The following is a 19,954-nucleotide window of genomic DNA, read 5'->3' as shown; positions in this document are numbered from 1 at the left end:
CCGCCAGGCTGGGGGGCTGCAGCGTGGGGCAGCTGGTCAGCCCCTGGGCTGCTTTTTGGGGTGCAGCTGGGGGGTCAGAAGCAGCAAAAGCGTGGCACATGGCTTCCTCCCAGCAGCTCGGGGCGCGCGCTCGGGCTGCGAGCAGCCCTTGCCTTTCCTCTTGCTGTTTTGCATCCTGTTCGCAGGGAGCACAGCGAGGGGGTCCGGAGCCGGGGGCTGTCGGTGCGGCCGTGCCCGGGCGGCGCGGTCGGAGGGAGCCCGGCCCCGACACCCCCGCCAGCCTGTGCAAACAGAGCGCCCGAGCGCGCCCCAGACAAAGCGCAGCCAGTTCCCACTAGCCCAACATTTTCCTAGTTCTCCCACTGCCAAGCAGCCTTTGGTTGGGGTTGGAATAACGAGCCTCTTTGCGGAGACACCGAGCCTTTTGTTAGCCGGTAGAAAAGGAGTTTTATGCCGGCGATCCCTCCGCGCGCTCCCCCCGGCTTTTCCTCCTGCCTAAGCCGCTGCCGTGGGAAGCGCAAAGCTTGGCCTTGAGCGGCCCGTGATGATCCCACCGTCACGGCTCTGACCCGGATCCTGTGGATTCCCGCGGCGTGGCTGTGCCGGGGCGCAGCTCTGCACCCCAGCCGGCCGCCCCGCCGCGGGGTCTGGCTCCTCTGAGAGGGGCTGAGGCCTGGGATTTCATTTGGGAGATTTTTTCCAGGATTTGGAGCGTTTATTGCTCAGCGTCTGTGCTGGTGTGGATGCAGGATGTGGCCAGGGCTTGGGCTGCTCTCCGGCACAGGGCTCTGCCACTCGCCTCTGCCGTGGCTTCTGATAAATCTTGCAGTGAGATAATTTTTGGTGTGTTTTTCTGTTTTGTTTTGGTTTTCCACGGCTTTCCCTTTGCTGAGACGCTGGTGGGGCGTGCTGGGAATCCCGGAGCGGGTGTTTATCCAGCCATGGAGACATGGCAGCTCTGTGGAGGTGTGCAGCGCTGTCCCTGTGGCCGGAGGGGCAGGGAGGGACCCGGAGATGGCATCACCTTCCTCCTCCCCCGGCTGGGAAAGGTGCCACCTCGCCATGTCAGCACAGGCCCCTGGGAAAGTGTGCAGACGTGTGCGTCCTCTTGCACGTGGGCGTGCGAGCGAGCCTTCCCCTGCGCCCGGAGCTGGGATGGTGCCACTCGCTCTCAAAAAGCAGGAATGTTTTCTACCGGGAGACCTTTGCTCTTCCTCCCTCCGTGCATCCCAGTCCTCCTCGCCTCCGGCACTGGCTTCACCTCCTCCTTCTTGCCCAGCAGCTCCGTGTGTGTTTGCCGCTCGGCTGGCTGCCTCCCAGTGTGAGCTGTTATCCGTGCCCCGGTGACCCAGCTGCTGCCTGTCCCCGTCCCCTGTCCCTCCTGCCCTCTCCTTGCAGGGTGATGCCATCAAGTTGATGCCGACTCAGTGGGGTTCAACGCTTTCCCAGAGCTCGGGGTGCGTGGCCGTGAGTTTCACGGCATCGTGGAATGAACCAGCGTGGCACAGCTCCCAGTCAGCGGAGGGGTGACAAACCAGGGGAGGCTTCTGAGAAGCGAGAAGCGATGAAATAATGCCTGAACTGCTGCATCAGCAAAAAAAACAAGGCCTCGGCAGTCATCTGGGCAGGCGGGTGGCCGGATGGAGATTTTCAGCCCCGGGAATGAAGCACTGAGATCATCCTCACTACCTGTTCAACGTGACGTGCTCGGTTTCCTGCCAAGACGGAGGGTTCAAACACCCGGGCGATGTCGGAGAGGGTCTGACTGAGACGTGCCTGGGATGGTGTTGCCACGTGGTTTGGCAAAGCCACCGGCTGGGTGCGAGGATCTGCTGGGATCCGTGTTGGGAGAGAGAGGGTTCTCGAGGTGCTTTGGAGGATGCACGGGAGGGAGGGAACTGGTCTGGCAGTGCTGATGGCTACAGACACGCTGGAATAAGGTGCTGAGTCTGGGGCACCAAAAAGCAAACCCCACCAAGGAAGGGAGCCTGGAGCTCCGTGCCGGTGCCCTGGGGCTGCCGGCGGCTCTCCTTGCTGCAGGAGCTGTGGGATCCAGGCGAGCGCAACTCCCCGCTTCTGCTGCGGAGGGAAATGGTCTCCTTTGGGTCGTTCTGGAGTTTCTTGAGGCTTTGGGGTCCTCCCTGTTGGCTCTGTCCATCCCATATGAGTCAGTCCCGTTGGACGGTCGCAGTTGAGATGTCACATTCCCGTAGACTCCATGGCTGCTGGTGTGCCGGGGGATTTCCGCTCCTCCTGCCCGGGATCAGGAGTTAACGCTGAGCCGTGCTGCTGGGGAATGATTAAGCTGTGAGCAGGTGGCAGTCCAGCTCGGCTGTTTGCTTTCCAGGATGAAAACTGGCAGGAATGATGTTTGCTTCCAGTCTTACCTTGAACCGTCTTATCTCCACCCTCCGCCTCCAGTTCCCAGCAGCGGGGTGGTCCTCGGCGTCCTGTTCCGTGGCCCCCAAAGCCCCGCCGGCTGCGGGGCGGCAGCTCTGCCCTGGGAGGGGAAGTCTTTATTTCAAGATACGGTTCTTATTTCGGTGCCCAGACGTCTGCTGGAAAGGGGAACATCTCCGCTCTTACCATCAGTGCTTCCTTTCCCCGGTTCATCGGAACTCGGATTTTACCGGGGACAGCGGCGGGGGGGTCTGAGGCTCCCCCTGTGCAGCCCCCGTCCCCCTCCCCTTGCTTTGCTGCATCCAGCTGACCTTTGGCAGCGTGGGCAGCTCCTCTGCCGAGGGATTTGTGGTTAAATGTTGGCTCATGCTGCCCTCTCGGTGCAGGTGCTGGTCCACAGGGGCCGAACCTTGGGCTGGACGGGGCTGCCCTGGTCATTACGGGTGATGCCCAAGTTCGGGCCCCCCCATTCCCTGTGCAAACACGGGATGGTGACGGCACACGTGGAGCCTCAGCCCTCGCACAGACGCTTTTGCAGCCCAAAATCCCCATTTGCACAAAAAACAGGGCTCGGGAGGTTGTTTTTTCCAGGGCCACGGAGCATTCCTGCCTTGAGACGTTTCATAATCCCAATTTTTCTGACCTTTTGCAGCCCTGGGGTTTGGTGGCGATGCCGAGAGGCTGGTGCGAGACCCTGCAGACTTGTCCCTGTCCCTCCTGGTGGGGCCGCGGCTGCTCCGGGATGATGAAAGCCAGGAGATGTTTAACGTGGGGAATGCGCCCGCTCTGCCAGGAGCCGGAGGCGCATGGGCAGAGCCCAGCGTCAGGGCCCGCCGGATGGCGAAGGGATCGGCATCGGCAGCTCTGCCCGCACACGTACGGGCGGGTGATTCAGCGGTGAGAGGAAAGGTGGATTATTTTTTTTTTTTTTGTATATATTCGAAGCGGAGGAGCTCGTCCCGCAGGGATGCGCTGGGCAGCGCCGGGAGCCGCCACCTGCCTCGTTCCACCTTGTTTTTAATAGCCCGGATCAGAAGAAACGTCATCTTTGTTCTTGCTCTCCTTTCCCATGGCTCCTGGCGCCACGGGCAGGGTGGAGCAAGACCCCGCGCCCTGGCAGGGTCCTGCCCGTGCTTGCCGGCGGGAGGGGGTGTGCCGGCACGTGGGGATGCGCTCAGCAGCCAGGGATGTGTCTTGCTGAGCTGTCTGTCTGTCTGTCTGTTCACAGCAGTGTTTGCTGCTGTTTGCAAGGAGGGAGCGATGCCGCAGGTTTAGCCGAGCTCTGGAAAAGCCCTTCCTGAGGACCGGTGCGGGGTGTGTGCTTGGTCCAGCTCAGGGTTAGGGGTGCGGGGGCTTTGCTCGAGCACTGTGCCCCCCATCCAGTCCCCGTGGAGGCCAGAGCCAAGCCAGGCTCCTTGCCCTGCTCCGGAGCGGGACGTGTCCCCAGGGAGCAGCAGGTGATGCTTGTCTGGGATTTATCTGGGTGTCGCTGATCCAAAACTCGGAGTCTCCTTCCCCTGCTCGGCAATTCCCAGACGCTGCTGTAAGTGACCGAGATTTGCCCTCAAAGCTCCCAGAAAGGAGGAAAAAACAACAGAAAGGGGAAGGCATCAGAGGAAGCACAGCAGGAAACCCGGCTCCTGTACCGCGGTGATGAGTTTGCGCGTGCTCAGCGCCACTGCTAGACAAGCCCTTTTCCCTGCCGTGGGAAACAGGGTGTCCCCTGCCTGGCACGGGGTGACCCCGCTGCCTGTTGGGTGCAGAGAAACCCCTCTGTAAACCCCCCCAGGGTCCCCCGACACGCTCAAGGCTGCTTCCATGTCCAGCAGTGCCTGCTGTGGGCGACGGGGGGGAACTTTGTGGGCTTGGCTGGGGGGTGCTGGCAGACACCCCTGTCTGCCCTGGGCACGGGGGGATACGGGCAAAGCCCTGGAGAGATGCTTCACCCAGGTACGGTGCTGCCGGCTGCCAGTTCTGGCTCTGGCCGCCATCCCCAGCGCCATCCGGTGACACCCTTTGTGATGTTTCCACAGTGCCACCTCCCGGGGCTGGAACACGTGTCCCTGGATAAAGCCCATGGGGCCTTGGCTGCCTCCCAGGAGGCCACGGCACCCGGGGGATGGAGGAGCATCCCCGTGACATTGCCCACCCCGATGCCGGGGTGCCGTCACCCTCCAAGCGGTGCCGGGAAGCGTGGGCTGTGCCCAGCTCCTGCGTGCTGCTGCCGGGCACCTTCCCCAGTCATATAAGGAGATGCCGGAGCCGGCAGCCGTGGCTGGGCCGTGTCGGCTGAGCATTACTCACCGGGGAGGCGCATGGCGGGCGGGGGGGGGGGATTGGCCCCACGAAACGCTTGGCTGGAGCCAGGGGTGACTCAGCTCTGGGCGAGAGGCATGACCGGAGTGATGGGGGGGCCAGGGCAGCCTGTGTCCCCAAAACTGTCCAGTGGGGTACCCTAAAAACCCAGGCAGGGCACTGGTGGTGGGGGCAGAGGGGGTAGCAATGGGGGTAACACTGTTTCGGGTGATGGATAGGGATGGCAAATGCTGTGCAGGGCACCTCGTAAATGGGGGGGGGGTGTCTCTGCTCCCCAAATTCCTGCGCAGGCAGGAGGTGAGGTACGTGTCCTCTCCCCACCCCTTTCCTTTCCGGCCGCAGCGACGGTTGAAGCTGCAAAAGCCGCTTCGCAGGGAACCGCAATGAGCCGTTTGAGTTTCGGGTGCGCAGGGTGGTTCCCGCGGCGGGGAGGGGGGGCGGCCCTGGGCGAGCGGGGGGGCTGGCAGCTGCACCCACGGCTGGGCGGCCCCCAGGGCCCCGGTGGGTCACCCCGAAACCCGCCGGTGGCCCCCCACACCCCGAGTCTGCCACCTCCCTCCTGCAGCTGGATGGGCTACAGCCGGCACCGGCATCCTGCGGTGGCCAGAGGTGGCCGGGCTGGCGTGTGCCAGCACGGGGAGCGTGGGAAGGAAGGGGGGAACAGCCTTAAACCAAGTGGGATGAAGTTGGGGACCACTGGTGTCCCTGGGGTGTCCTGGTGTAGGTGGGATGTATTTATAGATATAAATATACATTATTTATATAAGTATATTTATGTATTTTGTATATTTAAATGTATATTATTTATAGATACGTTTATATATATAAACATAAGGTTTTTTGTGATTATATATATTTTTAAAGAGTTTCTTTTGCCTGAAGCCTTGTCCAGCTGGCAGCGCTCTGAGAGTTTTGTCAGCCCCTCTGCACATCCAGCACCCGGGAAGCGTGGGAGCAGCCAAGCCCCCATGGGATGGGGAAAACCAGCTCCTGCTTCCCGCAGTCTTTTTCCCCCGGCACATCCCGGCCCTGTCCGCCTCAGGGCTGCACTGCGGGGCCATTTATGGTGGCCTCGTGCCTGCCGGCGGGTTGCTGCTCCAGCGCCACTTTAACAGAAAGCAGATTGCTTTAGATGAAAACTATGCCGGGATATTTTTCATCCAGGCAGGGATGAAGCTCTGGAAAATATATTGCAACAGCGCCGAGTGCTGGGGTAACTCTTTACGTTTTTCATCGCCGGCCTCGTTATCCCGGCCGGCGTTGGGAGGTGGTGGTGGGTCCCGCGTGGAGCGGCGTGACGGTTGGGTCCATCACGATTTACTGGATACGCTTTTCTTGTGGCTGTCAGGTTTGGGGAGCTGCTCGGGGGTCTTAAATATAAGATAAATCTCTGCTCGTGTCTGGGTGACACCCCACACCTCGCGGGGTTCTGCCGTCCCGCGGCGCGGAGCCGGTGCTGCCAGATGGTGGCTGGTCTGGTGCTGGCCACATACGATCCTGGGCTCCCGGATCTCTCCGTGGGCAAAGCCTGAGCCGGGCTGAGGTTTCCTGGGTGTGCAGAGCCGGGCTGTGGCGTGCCGGCCTCACCGCAACGTTTCCCCTCCGCTGCCGAGCGCTGACGGAGGGACAGACCGCTCTTGTCTGAGCCCTTCTGGGGAGGAAAAGGCAAAAAATGAGCGTTTCATTCCATACAACTTTTTATCTAAGAGCAAGTTTCCTCCCCCAGGAGCTGGCGGGGGGGACCTGGCACCCGGTGGGCTCAGGAAGCAAAACGGGCTTTGTCAGGAGTCTCTGCCCACTTTGCCTGTGGTTACAACGGCAAACGGGCCAGGGGACGTCACGGCTGTGCCGCGGCAGGGCTCGCCACTCTGGCTTTCCTTGTGCCATTTCCGTGTCTCCGCTGCCGGGAACGGTTCTGAAAAGAAATGAAACTGCCGGAGTGCCCGCCGAGCGCGGTGCGAAGGCTCGTGGTGCGGTGCTGGCGGCGAGCGGCGCACCGGGCTGCGGGAAGGGTGGAGGAACCTTTGCTTTTCCTGTTAGAGCATCTTTTGTGGGTATTTCCCCAGAGGCTCTGGGGGTCTCCTGGCACTTAATAACACTTATCCGTGGGCATCCAGGGAGGGCGAGGGAAACGCACGTGGGGTGCCCGACTCCCAGGAGCCCTAATTTGGTTGCCTTCGCTTTTGCCCCTTGTGTTGGGCAGAGGGTTTCCTGCAAGCAGACTGGTGCCAGGTCCAGCCTGGGATACGGAACCCAGAGCACCGAACCTGGAGCAGGCACCTGCCTGCTGCCACACAGATGTTCCCAAAGCGGTCCCCCCGTTTCCCAGCTGCTCCCCTCTCCATCCCACTGCCCCCAGTGTGCCAGCATTGCCGGGCAGGGGACGCTGGGCTGTTGGCTGTCACCCGCTGTGGGGGGACAAGATTTTTGGGCTGCTCCCGAGCCCCCAGGGAGCAGCGGGGTGTTGCAGCGATGCCGGCGCAGCAGCTGCTCCCACCGATCCCCCCCCTGTCTTGCCGAGGCCGCCGGAGCCGCAGCGGGGCTGGGAATGGAAATTGAGAAGATGACGTCTCTCCCCCCGAAGCGGGGGGGGGGATGAAGTTTGGCTGCGTGAATGCCGAGGAAAGATGTTTGAGCCGGCCTGACGCTCGCTTTCTCCCTCTACCCCCCGCCCCCCCCCCCGCCACCGTGAGCTCCCAAATCTCCCTGGCCCCGTCCTGGCGACGCTGGCTGTCCCCAAGCCCTGCCAGCTCCGGGGACACGCCGCAGGCGCGGGCAGCTGGAGGCAGAGGCGCAGGCAGGAAGTTTCGGAAGTTTCTACGGGCAGCAGCTCGGCCCCCCCGCCGTCCCCTCGCCCTCCCAGCGATGCTGGGCTCCAGCAGCAACTTCTTTAGGAGAAAGAAATTCAGAGCCGGGCTCGGGATAACGGGCAGGGAGTAGGGGACGATGCCTCTTTCGGAGAGCTCCTATCTGCCGCCCGCCGCCTTTGTCCTCAGCCACGTCCTGGGCATCGCCGGCGTCCTGTACTGGCGGAGCCGGAGCAGAGAAGGTAGGAGCAGCCCCCGCGGGGGGAGAGGGGCTAAGATGGCCGGCGTGCCGCCGGTGAGGGTCACGGCTTGTTTTCCCTCTCCGAAAGCCATGGCAGCGGTGCGGGCAGGGACGGATGTGGCTGGTGGGGAGGAGGGAGGAGGACGCGGCGGTGGGGATCCTCCTGGTGGCCGTGGTCCCCACGCCGGGGGGGGCACACACGAAGGTTTCGGTGCCTATATTTGGTCTTGCCACCCATTTCCAGCGCACGTGGGGGGTGGGAGCGGCTGGGATGGGGGGTGTCTCGCGGGGGACGAGGCTGCTTTTTGTCTCGGCACAAGCCCGTGACACGTGGCCGGTGTTCTGCCTCCCGGCTCCTGCCCCGGTGGCCATCCCTCCCGCCCCTCGCCGTGACAGCGGCGCCTCGGTCAGCCGCCGACGCCAGCAGCGGCAAGACATGGCCCCCGGAGCTCCTTGGGGTGCTGGCACGGGCTCGCTGAGCAGCTGGGGCTGACCCTGCCTCAGTTTCCCAAAATAGGGCTTGCACATGACTGCTGCCCGAGGAGGGTGAGGATTCGTTCCAGGGATGTGCAATAGCTCCAGGGCCTGGACAAGGACTCAGTAGCTCCTTCTCTGCCCCAACTTCTTCCTCCTGGGATTTGTTTGTTTTGATTCCTCCCTCTTTTTTTATTCTAGCAGAGCTTGTTCTCTCCTGCGCCTCCGCATGGGACCTTTTCCCCACATCCGTGACTGATTCCCCTTTTTCTTTCTCTTTTTCCATGCAGAGCAGGACCATGGAGCCTGGGCAGCATGCAGGGACTTTTCCCCAAATAGTGCTTTGGGATACACTTTTTCCTTCTTTCCTTCCCGAAAACTACCGGGAGAGAGAGAGTAAGACTGAGTTGCACAAACGTGCCAAAACGTGCCCTGTAACCCGCTGAACCCAACCTTGCTGTGATTCTCGTGTCCCACGTCCACTTAATTAATCTTGATGTCTGGGCAGCGTTGTGCAGCGACGTTAGAAAGCTGGAGAGGAACTTTGGACAAGGGTGTGGAGTGACAGGACACAGGGCAATGACTTTAAACTGAAAGAGAGGAGATTTCGATGAGATCTAAGGAAGAAATTCTTCCCTCTGAGGGTGGTGAGGCACTGGCACAGGTTGCCCAGAGAAGCTGTAGATGCCCCATCCCTGGAAGTGTTCAAGGCCAGGTTGGATGAGGCTTTGAGCAACCTGGTGTGGTGGAGGGTGTCCCTGCCCATGGCTGGTGGGTTGGAACTAGATGATCTTGAAGGTCCCTTCCAACCCAAACCTTTCTATGATCTAGGGACCTCCTGACCTCTTCCCAGTACAAATGTCCCTTCTCAGCTCCTCACCTCTATACCGCACCGACCCACTGCTTCACCCTACAGAAGTCATCCCTTTTGGAAAAAATCCTGGTGCACATGTTGCAAGCAGCATGTTCAGTATCTGTTTTCCTTCATTGCTCCTTCCCAGTAAAGGTAAATACTGGCCCCACGGGCGCAGCGCCCTGGGAGACGAGGGTCACCTCGCAGCAGGTTTTGTTGCCCTGCGATGCTCGTCCAGCTCTGCTGAGCATCCGCCCGGGTCTCCTTTGTGTTGCTGCTTCTCAGGTGTCTCCCTCATGAAATATCTGGGTGCTGGATAGTTTTCCACCGCAGGTATCTCTTCTGCGTTCTTCCAGACTGAATCAGGCACCGTTTCCTCTCCCTGTTTCGGAAGGCTCTGTAAATCCTGCCGGGTCGGCTCTGTTGTCATGATGGATTATATCAGCCCGCGAGTTGGCAGCCAGCACATTTGAAATACCTCGTGCTCCCGAGCCTGCCAGGTTTTTTGCATATCCCCCATCTTAAAAGTACCAGGTTAAAAAAAAAAAAAAAAAGCACATTCCCATTCTTTGCTTGCCTTGGAGGAGTTTGAAGTGAAAGTGGTGGGTTTGAACGCTGTGAAAACCTGTTCCGAGGTGTTTATACGTACAAACCCCCTTCACCCCAAGGCTGCCTCTTGCTGTCTGATGCACAGAGCCGCTTTCACGTGGAGCGTGGCCTCGGAGACGTCCCCAGGATCTCTGCGAGCTCATCCAGTGCAGGAGCCCATCGCACGTCTCCCGTATTCCTTCGGCTTTAGCAGGAGTTAAGGAGCAGAAAGCTTGGGAGCTGCTTCCAGGCTTTATTCCAGCAGGAGAAGCTGAAGGAGCTGGTGGGGGACACTGAAACCCCGGGTCCCTCCCTGAGGATGGCAAAAGACCATCCCTGGGGAGCAGCGGAGAGCCCAGTCCGAGCCCCACTGTCCTGGCCAGGCACCCTCCGGCCCCCCAGGGCTGGGACCGGGCGCTCGCGGCAGCAGCCGGAGGCAGGAGGAGGTGATGGGTGATGGAGTCTGACAGCGAGCGAGGCTGGTGATGGTGGAGGAGAGATCCTGGGGGGAGCGGCGGCTCCCAGCCCAGCGTGTTGGGAGCTGCTGGAGCTGGGCAGGCTGCCAGGACGGAGGCTGCCGTGGGGAAAAATGTCTGTGCGGGGTGTTGTGGAGGTGGCGGGAGGGTCTCTGGCACCTGGTGACGATGGCAAGTGCCAGGGGGCCCTGGGGTCTGGCGGAACAGTGAGTGGGGGTTTTGCTTCCCACGCTCAGCTGATGCTCCTGGTTTCGGGGCACTGGAAACCAGCTATGGGCCAGGATGGTTTTCCCCGTTCCCCCTCACACGGTTCACTTCAGAGACCGACGGCGCTGGCAAAGCCTCAAAACTCACCTTCACCTTGGGCGTCACCTTCCCTCCTTGGTCCTGGCTGCCCTCTGCAGCAGATTCCTGCTGCCCCGGTGCCTTTGGGATCTCCATTTCTGGGGATGCGGTGGACTCTGATGTGCAATGGGGAGGAGAGGAGGCAAGGTGGGAATTAGCCAGCATACGTGGTCCTGAGATGCGGGCAGCCGGGATGCGGGCAGCCGAACCCTGCTCCCTGCTTGCACTGGGGAGCAGACAGGGGAGGTCTTGGCTCTGCTGGACTGTCCCGCCGTGGTCCCTGCGGCCCAGGACTGGGCTCTGCCTGGGCAGGGATGGGGACAGCGATGGCACGGCTGTCTCAGCTGGACTCAGGCTGGGTTGTTGCCTGGCTTGTCCGGGTTTTCGTCTCGGCAAGTCTCACCTGTCTTGGGAAGCGCTTTGCAGCTGGAAGCGTCCGTGCGGCTCCGATAGCATCGGCGGTGCTGGAAACTGTCGAATGAATGCGTGTCACACCGGTGTGTTCAGTTAAGGACCGTGGTTCTCACCGGTGCTGCTGGCAGCAGGGTCTCCGTTTGCCAGCGATGTCCCCTGCGTCGTTGCCACCAGCCCTTGCTCTGCGCCCTGTGTGCGGGGGCACCCGAAGCTCCGCGCTTGGCTTCTCCTGCCCTGGCCCGCTGCTGGCTTGTCTTTGGAGTGGTGCAGATTTCCTTTGGCTGCTGAAACCGTCCTTCCAGCCGTGCTGTGCCCGCTGCCGGGGCCATCGCCCTTGCTCGCTGTCCTGGCTGGTGACGGGGTTCTCGGTGGCTGGGGCCAGCGAAGCTCTGTGAGACAAGGGAGGGGACAAGCGTGGAAGGGCTGCAACAAGTTGCTTATCAGGATAACTCTGGAAAAGATTAGCCAGGGAGAGATAAGCTTGCAATGCCTTAATATCGTTAGTAAGCAGTAACGGGGCGTTATTATTAGCTCAGACGATAGCACGGGTGTGGGGTGGGGAGGTGTAAATCTGGAGCTCGGGAACCACCCAAAGGTGGTGAGACAGGGCAAAAAAAAAGGAAGAAAACCCCCATTTCGTCAGGAGATGGGAAGAGGGAGCGTGCTGAGGAGCTGCTGGCCTGCAGGCACCCCCCGGATCCGGCGTCAGAGGTGCTTCACCGCAGACTTTCCGCGTGGGACTTGGTGATGCGGCCCCGTCCCCGCGTGCTCCCTGCGATGCTCGGGGACACGCTCCCACCTTCCCGCGGCAGCTGCCCGGCTCCTCTTGCCCTCCTGGCTGGGGCGGCCGGGATCCTGCCAGCAGAAGGTCTGCGGAGGGATTATATTTAGAAGAAAAGGAAGAGAGGTGGTGATAAGGCGGCCCCTGTTATCTCCCTGCGTGCCAAGCGGGGCTGCAGCCGGGTCCTGGCTCCGGCACTGCGCACCCGAGAAATGATTTGGGAAGAAGCTGCAGGCGGGCAGGCAGGAGCGGAGAGAACAGCCCGACATTGTCCCTCCCGTCCCTGGTGCAATTAACTGGAAAACAAGACGAGGGAAAACAAGTGAAGAGCCTGCTGACGGGGCAGTGCCCGGCTCCGCGGGGCCAGCCTGCGGCCGCACTGCCAGTTCTGCTGCGCCGCGCTCTGCACCGCACTCTGCACCGCTTCTCGCTCGCTTGCAGGAGGGAGCAGCTCTGCCCTTCCTTGCTGGGAGCTTTCCGAGCTGCTTTGCCGGCCATTGGGACCGCGGGCCGGTGAGGATTTTGCTGGCACAGAGCCGCCGCCGTGGCAGCACCCTCGGCTGGGAGCACCCGGAGGAACGCGGGGAGCAGGGGCGCGGGCGAAGCAGCCGTTGACGTCGCGGTGAGGTTTGCGGCGATGCCCCGGAGGAGGAATGGTCGGTGCCAGTGCTGGGGACAGCGGGTGTAGGAAGTGGTGCGGTGGGAGGAGCCGCGACTGAGAAGCCACCCGCCTGCGTCTGCTGGGGCCAAGGTTGGTGAGCGGGTGGTGCCGCCAGAAGACCCTTCCCCAGGAGCCGGGAGGCAGCTGCTGCTTTGCTGGGACCCAGCGCTCCCCATCCCGGGCTCGGGCAATGGAGAGGCGGCGTCTCTCCGGGCAGGAGAGGCGGCTCAGCACCTGCCTGGTGTGCCGGATGTGCTGCATCGGTTAGTACCCACCACCCTCTCCTTCCTGGCCTGCAGGCAGCCCCCACCGTGCTGCCAGCACTGCACCGCAGCCGGGGGACACCTCAAGCTTTATCCACCCCAATTTAATGCCAGGGTTGGGAAGGGACCGAGCACCACGGCTCCATGGGGTCGGGGACAGGAAAGGTCCCTAAAAACACGTGGGGGTGACGTGGCTTCCTATTGCAGGCGGTGGCCGTTGGTGCCAGGCGGCAGCACCGTGGCTCGGCTCCATCGTGCCGGGAAGCCGTGCCGAGGCGAGAGCTGGGCGGACTGGGAGCGAGGGCGGCTGTAGTTTGCCCGGCGGGAAGTTTTCAGCACATGGTTACGTGCCTTGGCTGGGGGATGGAGCAGGACGGAGGGGTGGCATGGAAGGCTTCACTGGCAACGTACTGGTGCCATGCGGTGTGTTTTACTGCGGTGCTTTTGGGCAGGGGAAGCCCTAGGATGGAGGAGGGATGGTGGTTTTCTCCCTTTTCTTGATTTTTGACTTAAAACCAAAGCAAGGGGTGCTTCTGCCTGGTGGACCGTGGCATCAAAGGGATGTCTTGGCATCACCACGAATCTTCCCTGCCGTCCCGTCACCCCATGGGTGCCCGTGGGGCTGGGGTGGTCCCCACGGGACCCCCGTTGTCACCCTGTCCCGCCGGCATTCAGAGCTCCCAGTGTCCGGCCAGGGCGGCCTTGGCTGAGCTGCGGGACGGAAATAAACGTTAAATCCTGCCAATCCAATGAACCAAAAATACGGCGACGGAATAAGCTGCTAATTGCATGCGCTGCCGGTGCCCGGCAGAGGCCCGTTACGGGACATCTGGGGGGTTTATATAATGCATTAAAGCCTCCCAGGAGCAGGCAGGGGAGGGAGACCCCCTCCTAAAGGTGGGGGGCTCAGGCAAACCCCAGTTCCCTCCCTGTGTTGCCTCCCTGTGGTGGGGGACGAGGAGGCACGGGGGTCCCAGCCGGGGGAGCATGTTTTGGGGGTTCAATTGCTGCTGCCCGCTGTGGCTGTGTCCGTCCCGATCATCTGCGCTGCTTCTATTCAAATAAACCTGTTTTCTCCCCAAAAAGCAGCATGTTCTGTTCTAGCCGTGCCGACGCTCCTATGGCCCTGCCTGAGCGAGACGTCGGAGCCGCGGGAACGGCCCCGTCTAACCCGTGAATAAGCAGCTTCTGTTCCCCGGCGCGGGTGCAGGATCCGTCCGGCGGTCCTGGCACTGCCAGCGGTTCCTCTGTCTCTTCCCTTCATTTCAAAGTCGTTGGAGTTTCTGCATGAGAAGTGCTGACCGAGAGCCGCCTTTGTCTTCTTTTGACAGATGAACGGGACAGAGTCCAAAAGAAAACCTTCACTAAATGGGTCAATAAACACTTGATGAAGGTAAGAGCCACATATTTTATTATAAAGCTGGTTAAATGACCGTCTGTCTGTCTGTTCTGGCTCAGGACTGGCAGATAAATACCTTTTATTTCTTTTTTTTTTTTTCAATCTGGGAATTTTTGCATTGGATTTGAGTGTTCACACACGTCTGTACTCGGAGCAGACACGGTTGCGGTGGAAATGTGCCGGTGCCTTTGGAGGGCACTGTAACATCACCACGCAGCCCTTTTGGCTACCCCAGCTTTAACACGGGGCTTGTGTCCTCTGCTCGGGGCCACGGGCAGCTGGGGTGTGGGCGGGGGTCCCGGTGTGGGGCTACTCCCCCCTTGCACCCCCAGTGCCAGGACAAAGGGGCTTTTCTTTGTCTTTCGGAGGATGCTCCTGCGTGGAGGGGAGCCCCAAAATGTGCGAAGGGAGATGCTTGCAGCCACAGGTGTTAGGATTAACATCCCACTGCAAGGTGCCTCCTGCTTTTCTTGGTTAGTGCCAAAAAAAAAAGGAAAAAAAAAAGAAGAAAAAAAGTCGTTTGGGCATAAGGTATCACAGCGTATTTTCCTGCCAGCTTTGCAAACCTCTCGGCTACTTTCTACACCTTACAAAGGAGGGAAATAAGGAAAATGTCGAGGGCACCTGGTTGAGGCTGCTGTGGGAGAACATCTGGGGGTTCCCAGTGGAGTTAAACTCCAGGACAAGGTCTGGGTGACCGCTTTCCTTAGCGATCATTCTGGAATAACCATTTGCAATGGACATGGCTTGGAGGCAGACGTCTGCTCGCAGACGCCGCTGCCTTCCTCCCCCTGCCTTCCTCCCCCTGCCTTCCTCCCGCTGCCTTCCTCCCCCTGCCTTCCTCCCGCTGCCTTCCTCCCCCTGCCTTCCTCCCGCGCTCTTCAAACAGTGGCAGAGCACCGGAGGGCGAGCGAATCTGATGGCAAACCTGGATCTTTTCCTCCCCGGCTCTCCGCAGGTGCGCAAGCACATCAATGACCTCTACGAGGACTTGCGAGACGGCCACAACCTCATCTCGCTCCTGGAGGTGCTGTCAGGAGTGAACCTGGTGAGTCGGCAGCGCTGGGCAGCGATGCTGCTGCCTCCCCTAAAGCCCCCCTCCCTCCTCCCCCCTGCTCCCCCCCACTCCCAGCCATCAGCTGTCGTTTCTTATGCCATAGTTTTGTTTTCAAACGTCTGTTGTCGTTCCTTTTATTATTATTATTATTATTGTTACCATTATTATTTATTATTGCTATTATTATTTTATTTCTTTTCACTCAAACCTGCATTCCCCAGGCTGGGCTCTTGGATACCACCAAAGCGTGTGATTAAAGCCGCTGGCTTGTGGTGCCCTGGGTAGAGACCTCTTTTTGTGAAGGCTTATACACCTTCATCTTCTAGATTTGGCTCCATTTTTAAAATAACGGGTAATAAAACTGTTTCTGTGACAGCGTGTCCAGCAGTTTAAGTCAGATTTGGCACTCCTGCCCCGTGCTCGGCTCCCGCACGAGCTGGATTTGTAGGAGTCGGTGGCACCTCTTCCTGCATCTTGAGCATCGTAGAGTGCCCCTCCTTCCTCCTCCTCCTCCTCCTCCTTCTCAGACTGCCACATTCACTCAGCTCCGGGAAGATCCCGAGTGCTGCGACAGAGTAGCACAGCAGGAATTATTTTAGCTTTTCCCTAAAATAGGATCTGGGCAAAGATCTCCTAACTCCCTCTGGAGACGCCAAAGCAGTTTTTGTGGGGGCTGAAAAATTGGATCGAGCTACTTGTGATCCAGACAGCTTCCTTCGCTTCGGCTTTCAAAGCCGGGGGGAGATTTCCGTGCTGGAGCCCAGGATGTGCTGGAGATCCAACCGCCTTCATCCCCGCTCTTTTGTTTTCCCTTTCACCTGGGCGTTGCGTTTTGGTTTCCATTCTGTCTCCCTGTTGTGTCACCCTCCCGTCGCCGCTGTCCCTCCCCTCCTCGTTAGCCAATAGAGCCGCCAGCTCAGAGGAGCCTTCGCCTGGTGAGAGCGCCGGCCTGGTGCCGTGCAAGCAGCGAAGAGCGTGAGGAGGAAGATGATGATGATGAAGAAGTAGGTTGAGTCGGCCCCGGCCGCAGCGTGATCGTGGCGGACACTGGAGTGCCGTCAGATAGTCCAGTGCAGCCCGGCGTCGCTGGGGGCTCCGACCTTCCCCTCCCTTCGGTTTTAGCCGGGGTTTTTGATGAAACCCACCCGGCTTGGCCAGGGTGGTCGCCCCGAGCGAGGGTCTGCGGAGGGGAAGCCGTAGGAGCGGAGAGGCAGCCGATGCCACGGTCTTCGTTACCGGGGCTGCGTTGACGTTAACTGGATTATCTGCGCGTGCGTTGCAGTGTCGGCCGGCAGTCAGGGCACAGCACCCACCCGGTGTGACAGCATGTGAACCCACCACGGGGTGGGGGGGCACAGGGACTGGTCCTGCACGCTGCTCATGGCCGGGCCCCCCATCCGTGCACCCCTCGGGGGGCTGTGGTGGCGGCTGCTCACCTCGCACTGCATGGACAGGCTGTGAGCACGGGCACCTTCTCACGGGGCTGGTGCCACCCTGGGGTCCGGGCCACGACTGGTGACCCTGTGCATGTGAGCGGAGGTGGGAGTGAGCACAGCCCAGCCCCAGCCGAGGGTCACCCTGAAGGGGCCGGACCCCAAAACCTTGCTCAGGTGCAAGGGAAGGTGTGGTTTCCAGCCACCTTGCTCTGGGTGACGATTCCCTTGTGCACAGTGTCACCTCCCTGCTGGAGCAGTGAGGGAGGGGCTGGGGCTGGAACACCTTCCTGGAGATGTTCCCCTTGCAGGGACAGCTCTTCCCCTTCAGACTGGGGAAGGAAGATGACTCGGAGGACTTGAGGTGTCCTCGTGGGTCAGAGCATCCTGGTGATGCCTCGTATTGAGGCCGAGATCAGGATTTGGACATTGATCCTCCTCATTCTGCTGATTCGGAGCAGACCCAGCAGCCACCGGGTACCTCGGAAAATCCCCTACCTGCAGTGACAGTGATGAGCAGAGCCCAGAGCATCTCCTTTCTCCCCTTCCCAAGGGTTCAGGGGTGGTACCTGGAGCAGCAGCCCCTGCTTGTGCGGAGGAGGAGCTGAGCCAGGCCTGCAGAGGCTGATGCTGAGGTTGAGGTTCCTCTGCTGCCAGTGGGGACCCACGGCCGGGCCCTGCCCGGCTCCCCACATCCTGCTGCAGAGCAGACCCGCTCTGCTTCCACTTGGATGAGTTGGACTTTGTACCAACTCGGGTAAATCTCTGTACTGAGCGTCATCCCAGCTTGTCTGGCTGACCATGGGATGGGTGAGATCCTGCCCTGGGATCTCGGAGGCTGAGCCAGTCCTGCCTGCTGCCGGCAGCTGTGCAATGCACGGCTTGGAGCCTGGATGTGGACCCTCAGGGTCTCAGAGGTGGTCTTGATCTCAGGGTCTTCCCACCCCTGTGTCCCACCGTGGGTTTTTTCCCCTCTTCCAGCAGGATCATGCGCAGCGATGACTTTATTTGCCTGCAGAGCAGGAAGATAGAGCAGGGTGTGCAGGGTGCACGGGGGGTCACACCAGCACGCTGAGTGTGGGGAGGTGCAGGCGGCTCCTGGGGCATGCGGGGGGCGGCTGTGCATGCGGGGTGCTGCCTTCCCAGCCCCCCGAGCCTGACCTGAAGCTGCCACCTCTCTCTTCCAGCCGCGTGAGAAGGGGCGGATGCGTTTCCACCGGCTGCAGAATGTTCAGATCGCCCTGGATTTCTTGAAGCAGCGACAGGTAAGGGCTGATTTAGGCTCGTCCAGAAGCAGAGCTGGGTGATTTGTGGTTCTTTCTTCTGACCGGGACTCTAAAAGGTGTCAAGAAGCAGCGTCAGCCTGTGCCGGGGTGTGCCCGTCCCTGCGGTGCTGGTGCCGGTTGAGGACAGCGGTCGGGGGACTTTCCCCCGTAGGCGTTGTGCTCTCTCAGAACCACCCACGCAGCTCAAAAAATAGTATCGAAATGAGGGACCGGACTCCAGTTCTGGGGAGGGGTTTGCAGATGTCCCAGATGGTCACTTCTACGCCCCAAAAGCCTCACCTGGGGTGCCCCGGCAGATTCTGGTGGTGGGGATGGGCGGCTGCGGCGTGTCTGTGCCTTCCCACCAGCTTTGGGGGAGAGAGGGCAGCTGGCTCCTGCCCAGCCCCACGCTGCCACGGCCTCGGCGCTGGCACAGCCGGATGCCTCTTTGTGGGGTGGCGCCCCTCCGGATGGCAGCATGGACGTATCGTCCTCCTGTGCTGCCCCCGGAGAGCGTTGCCCTCCGGCTTTCCGAGGGCTCCCTCCACTCCACTGAGCTTTGAGGGGGTGCTGGATCCACAGTGCCTGGTAGGGACCCGACATCCTTTGCGCTCCTGGGTAGATCCCGCTCGGAGCAGTGGGATACATCCCGAGACTTGCTGGCTCTGCAGGTGAAACCCCCGCAGCCCCGGGGCCGGGTGTCCTGTTCCGCCTGTTGGGTCAGGTCTCTCTGCCGTGATGCTCCTCGGATACGCCGAGACGATGATAATTGTACCAGTTCATGCTGAAGCAGAGGTTTTTCTCTCCCTGCTGGCCTGAGGGCACTGAATAAATTTGAGCACATGCCCCACGCCAGGGAGGGTGAGCCGCTTCCAGCCCCCCCCTCCTCCCCAGCCCCTTGATAGAGACATTTTGCCGGCGGCTCTTGGGAACTGGTTTCTCTACTTGGATGAAATGGCTTTTTTCCTTTGAAGCGTGATGGCCTGGCGACAGCAGCCTTGCTGGGACGTCTTACCCCAGATGCTCCTGCTAGAGACTGCGGGATCCCATTGAGTGTTGGGGAGCAGGAACACCCCTGTGGGGAGCCCGCTGCGGGGAGGAGAGCCCAAAGCACGTGGCGGTTGCCGGGAAGGCGGCTGCAAGGGGAGCAGGAGCAGCAGCCGCGCAGCGCCGCTCCGGTTTGCATCTGCTGGAAGCGCCGAGGCTGGTGCTCCCAGTGCTGCAGGCATCTCCGTGGGGTTCAGGGGCTGCACCGTGCGTTTAAATCGCCCTGAGAGCAAAGCAGCTGGGAGGGAGCAGCTCTGGGACTGCGCGGGGCTGGAGCGTGCCGGGCTGGGGGCTTTTGGTGGGTGCTGGACCCTCAGCGAGGGCAGCGCTGGCGTTTCTGCCTTTGTTGGGGCTCATGGGTTGGCAGGATGGGTTTGAACCCAGGAGGGAGTTACGAAAGCTCGGCCATCCTATTTTAACCGTGCTCTGTGGTCTGTAGCTGTTAAATTATGCACTAGTGCTCGGGGCTTTGGGGACGAGGCGCTTCTCCTTGTGAGCCGAAATAAAGCCGTTAAGTGCTGGGAAAGCACTTCTGGATGGAGAGAGCCAGAGACGTGAAAAATCCTTCCTTCCCCTCTTCCCAGGGCGTGGGGTGGCCTCGGTGCCTCTTTGGGAAGCACCGGGGTCTTGTGTGTCCGTTGCCCGCTGGAGGGGTCGGGGTGGCCCTGGGACAGCGTGGTCGGGGACATGTCCCCCGGCTCCCTGGGGGTGAGGCCGATGAGGAGCATTGACCCTGTTGCTTCTCTTTCAGGTGAAGCTGGTGAACATTCGCAACGATGACATCACGGATGGCAACCCCAAGCTCACCCTGGGGCTCATATGGACGATCATCCTCCACTTCCAGGTAGGCCGTGCGAGTTCCTTGCCGCAGGACGCGGGGTGGACGGCAGGGAGCGTGTTGGCTCCTCGGGGCGCTGGCATCCGTTTCTCGGCGTGTTTCGTGGTGACGGTCGGTCTGGAGGATCAACGTGCGTTGCGGTGTCATGGAGACCGGTGTCGGAGAATAGCCAACGCCCTTTTCTCATCATTGACATAATGAAATCCTTAAGGATGGGCTCTGTGTGGTGCCTCCCAGTTGGCACCAGGGCTGTTGGTGGTGGCTGTTTGCTCAAGCTGAAGTCTCTGGAGGAGGAG

General features: G+C 60.7%; 1 protein-coding gene across 1 annotated transcript in view; it reads left to right on the top strand.

Annotated features, from left to right (window-relative positions):
- The window catches only part of MACF1 (microtubule actin crosslinking factor 1), a 156,167-nt gene that overhangs the window by 20,858 nt on the left and 115,355 nt on the right, over positions 1 to 19,954 (top strand). Inside the window, 4 exon segments of the mRNA XM_086626033.1 lie at positions 13,951 to 14,012; positions 14,977 to 15,066; positions 17,696 to 17,773; positions 19,572 to 19,664. Coding sequence (XP_086482159.1) covers positions 13,951 to 14,012; positions 14,977 to 15,066; positions 17,696 to 17,773; positions 19,572 to 19,664 — 323 coding nt within the window.

The sequence above is a fragment of the Tauraco erythrolophus genome, chromosome 24 (assembly GCF_009769465.1).
Source record: "Tauraco erythrolophus isolate bTauEry1 chromosome 24, bTauEry1.pri, whole genome shotgun sequence".
NCBI classification, from domain to species: domain Eukaryota; kingdom Metazoa; phylum Chordata; class Aves; order Musophagiformes; family Musophagidae; genus Tauraco; species Tauraco erythrolophus.
This window is presented reverse-complemented; position numbering and strand designations above follow the sequence as displayed.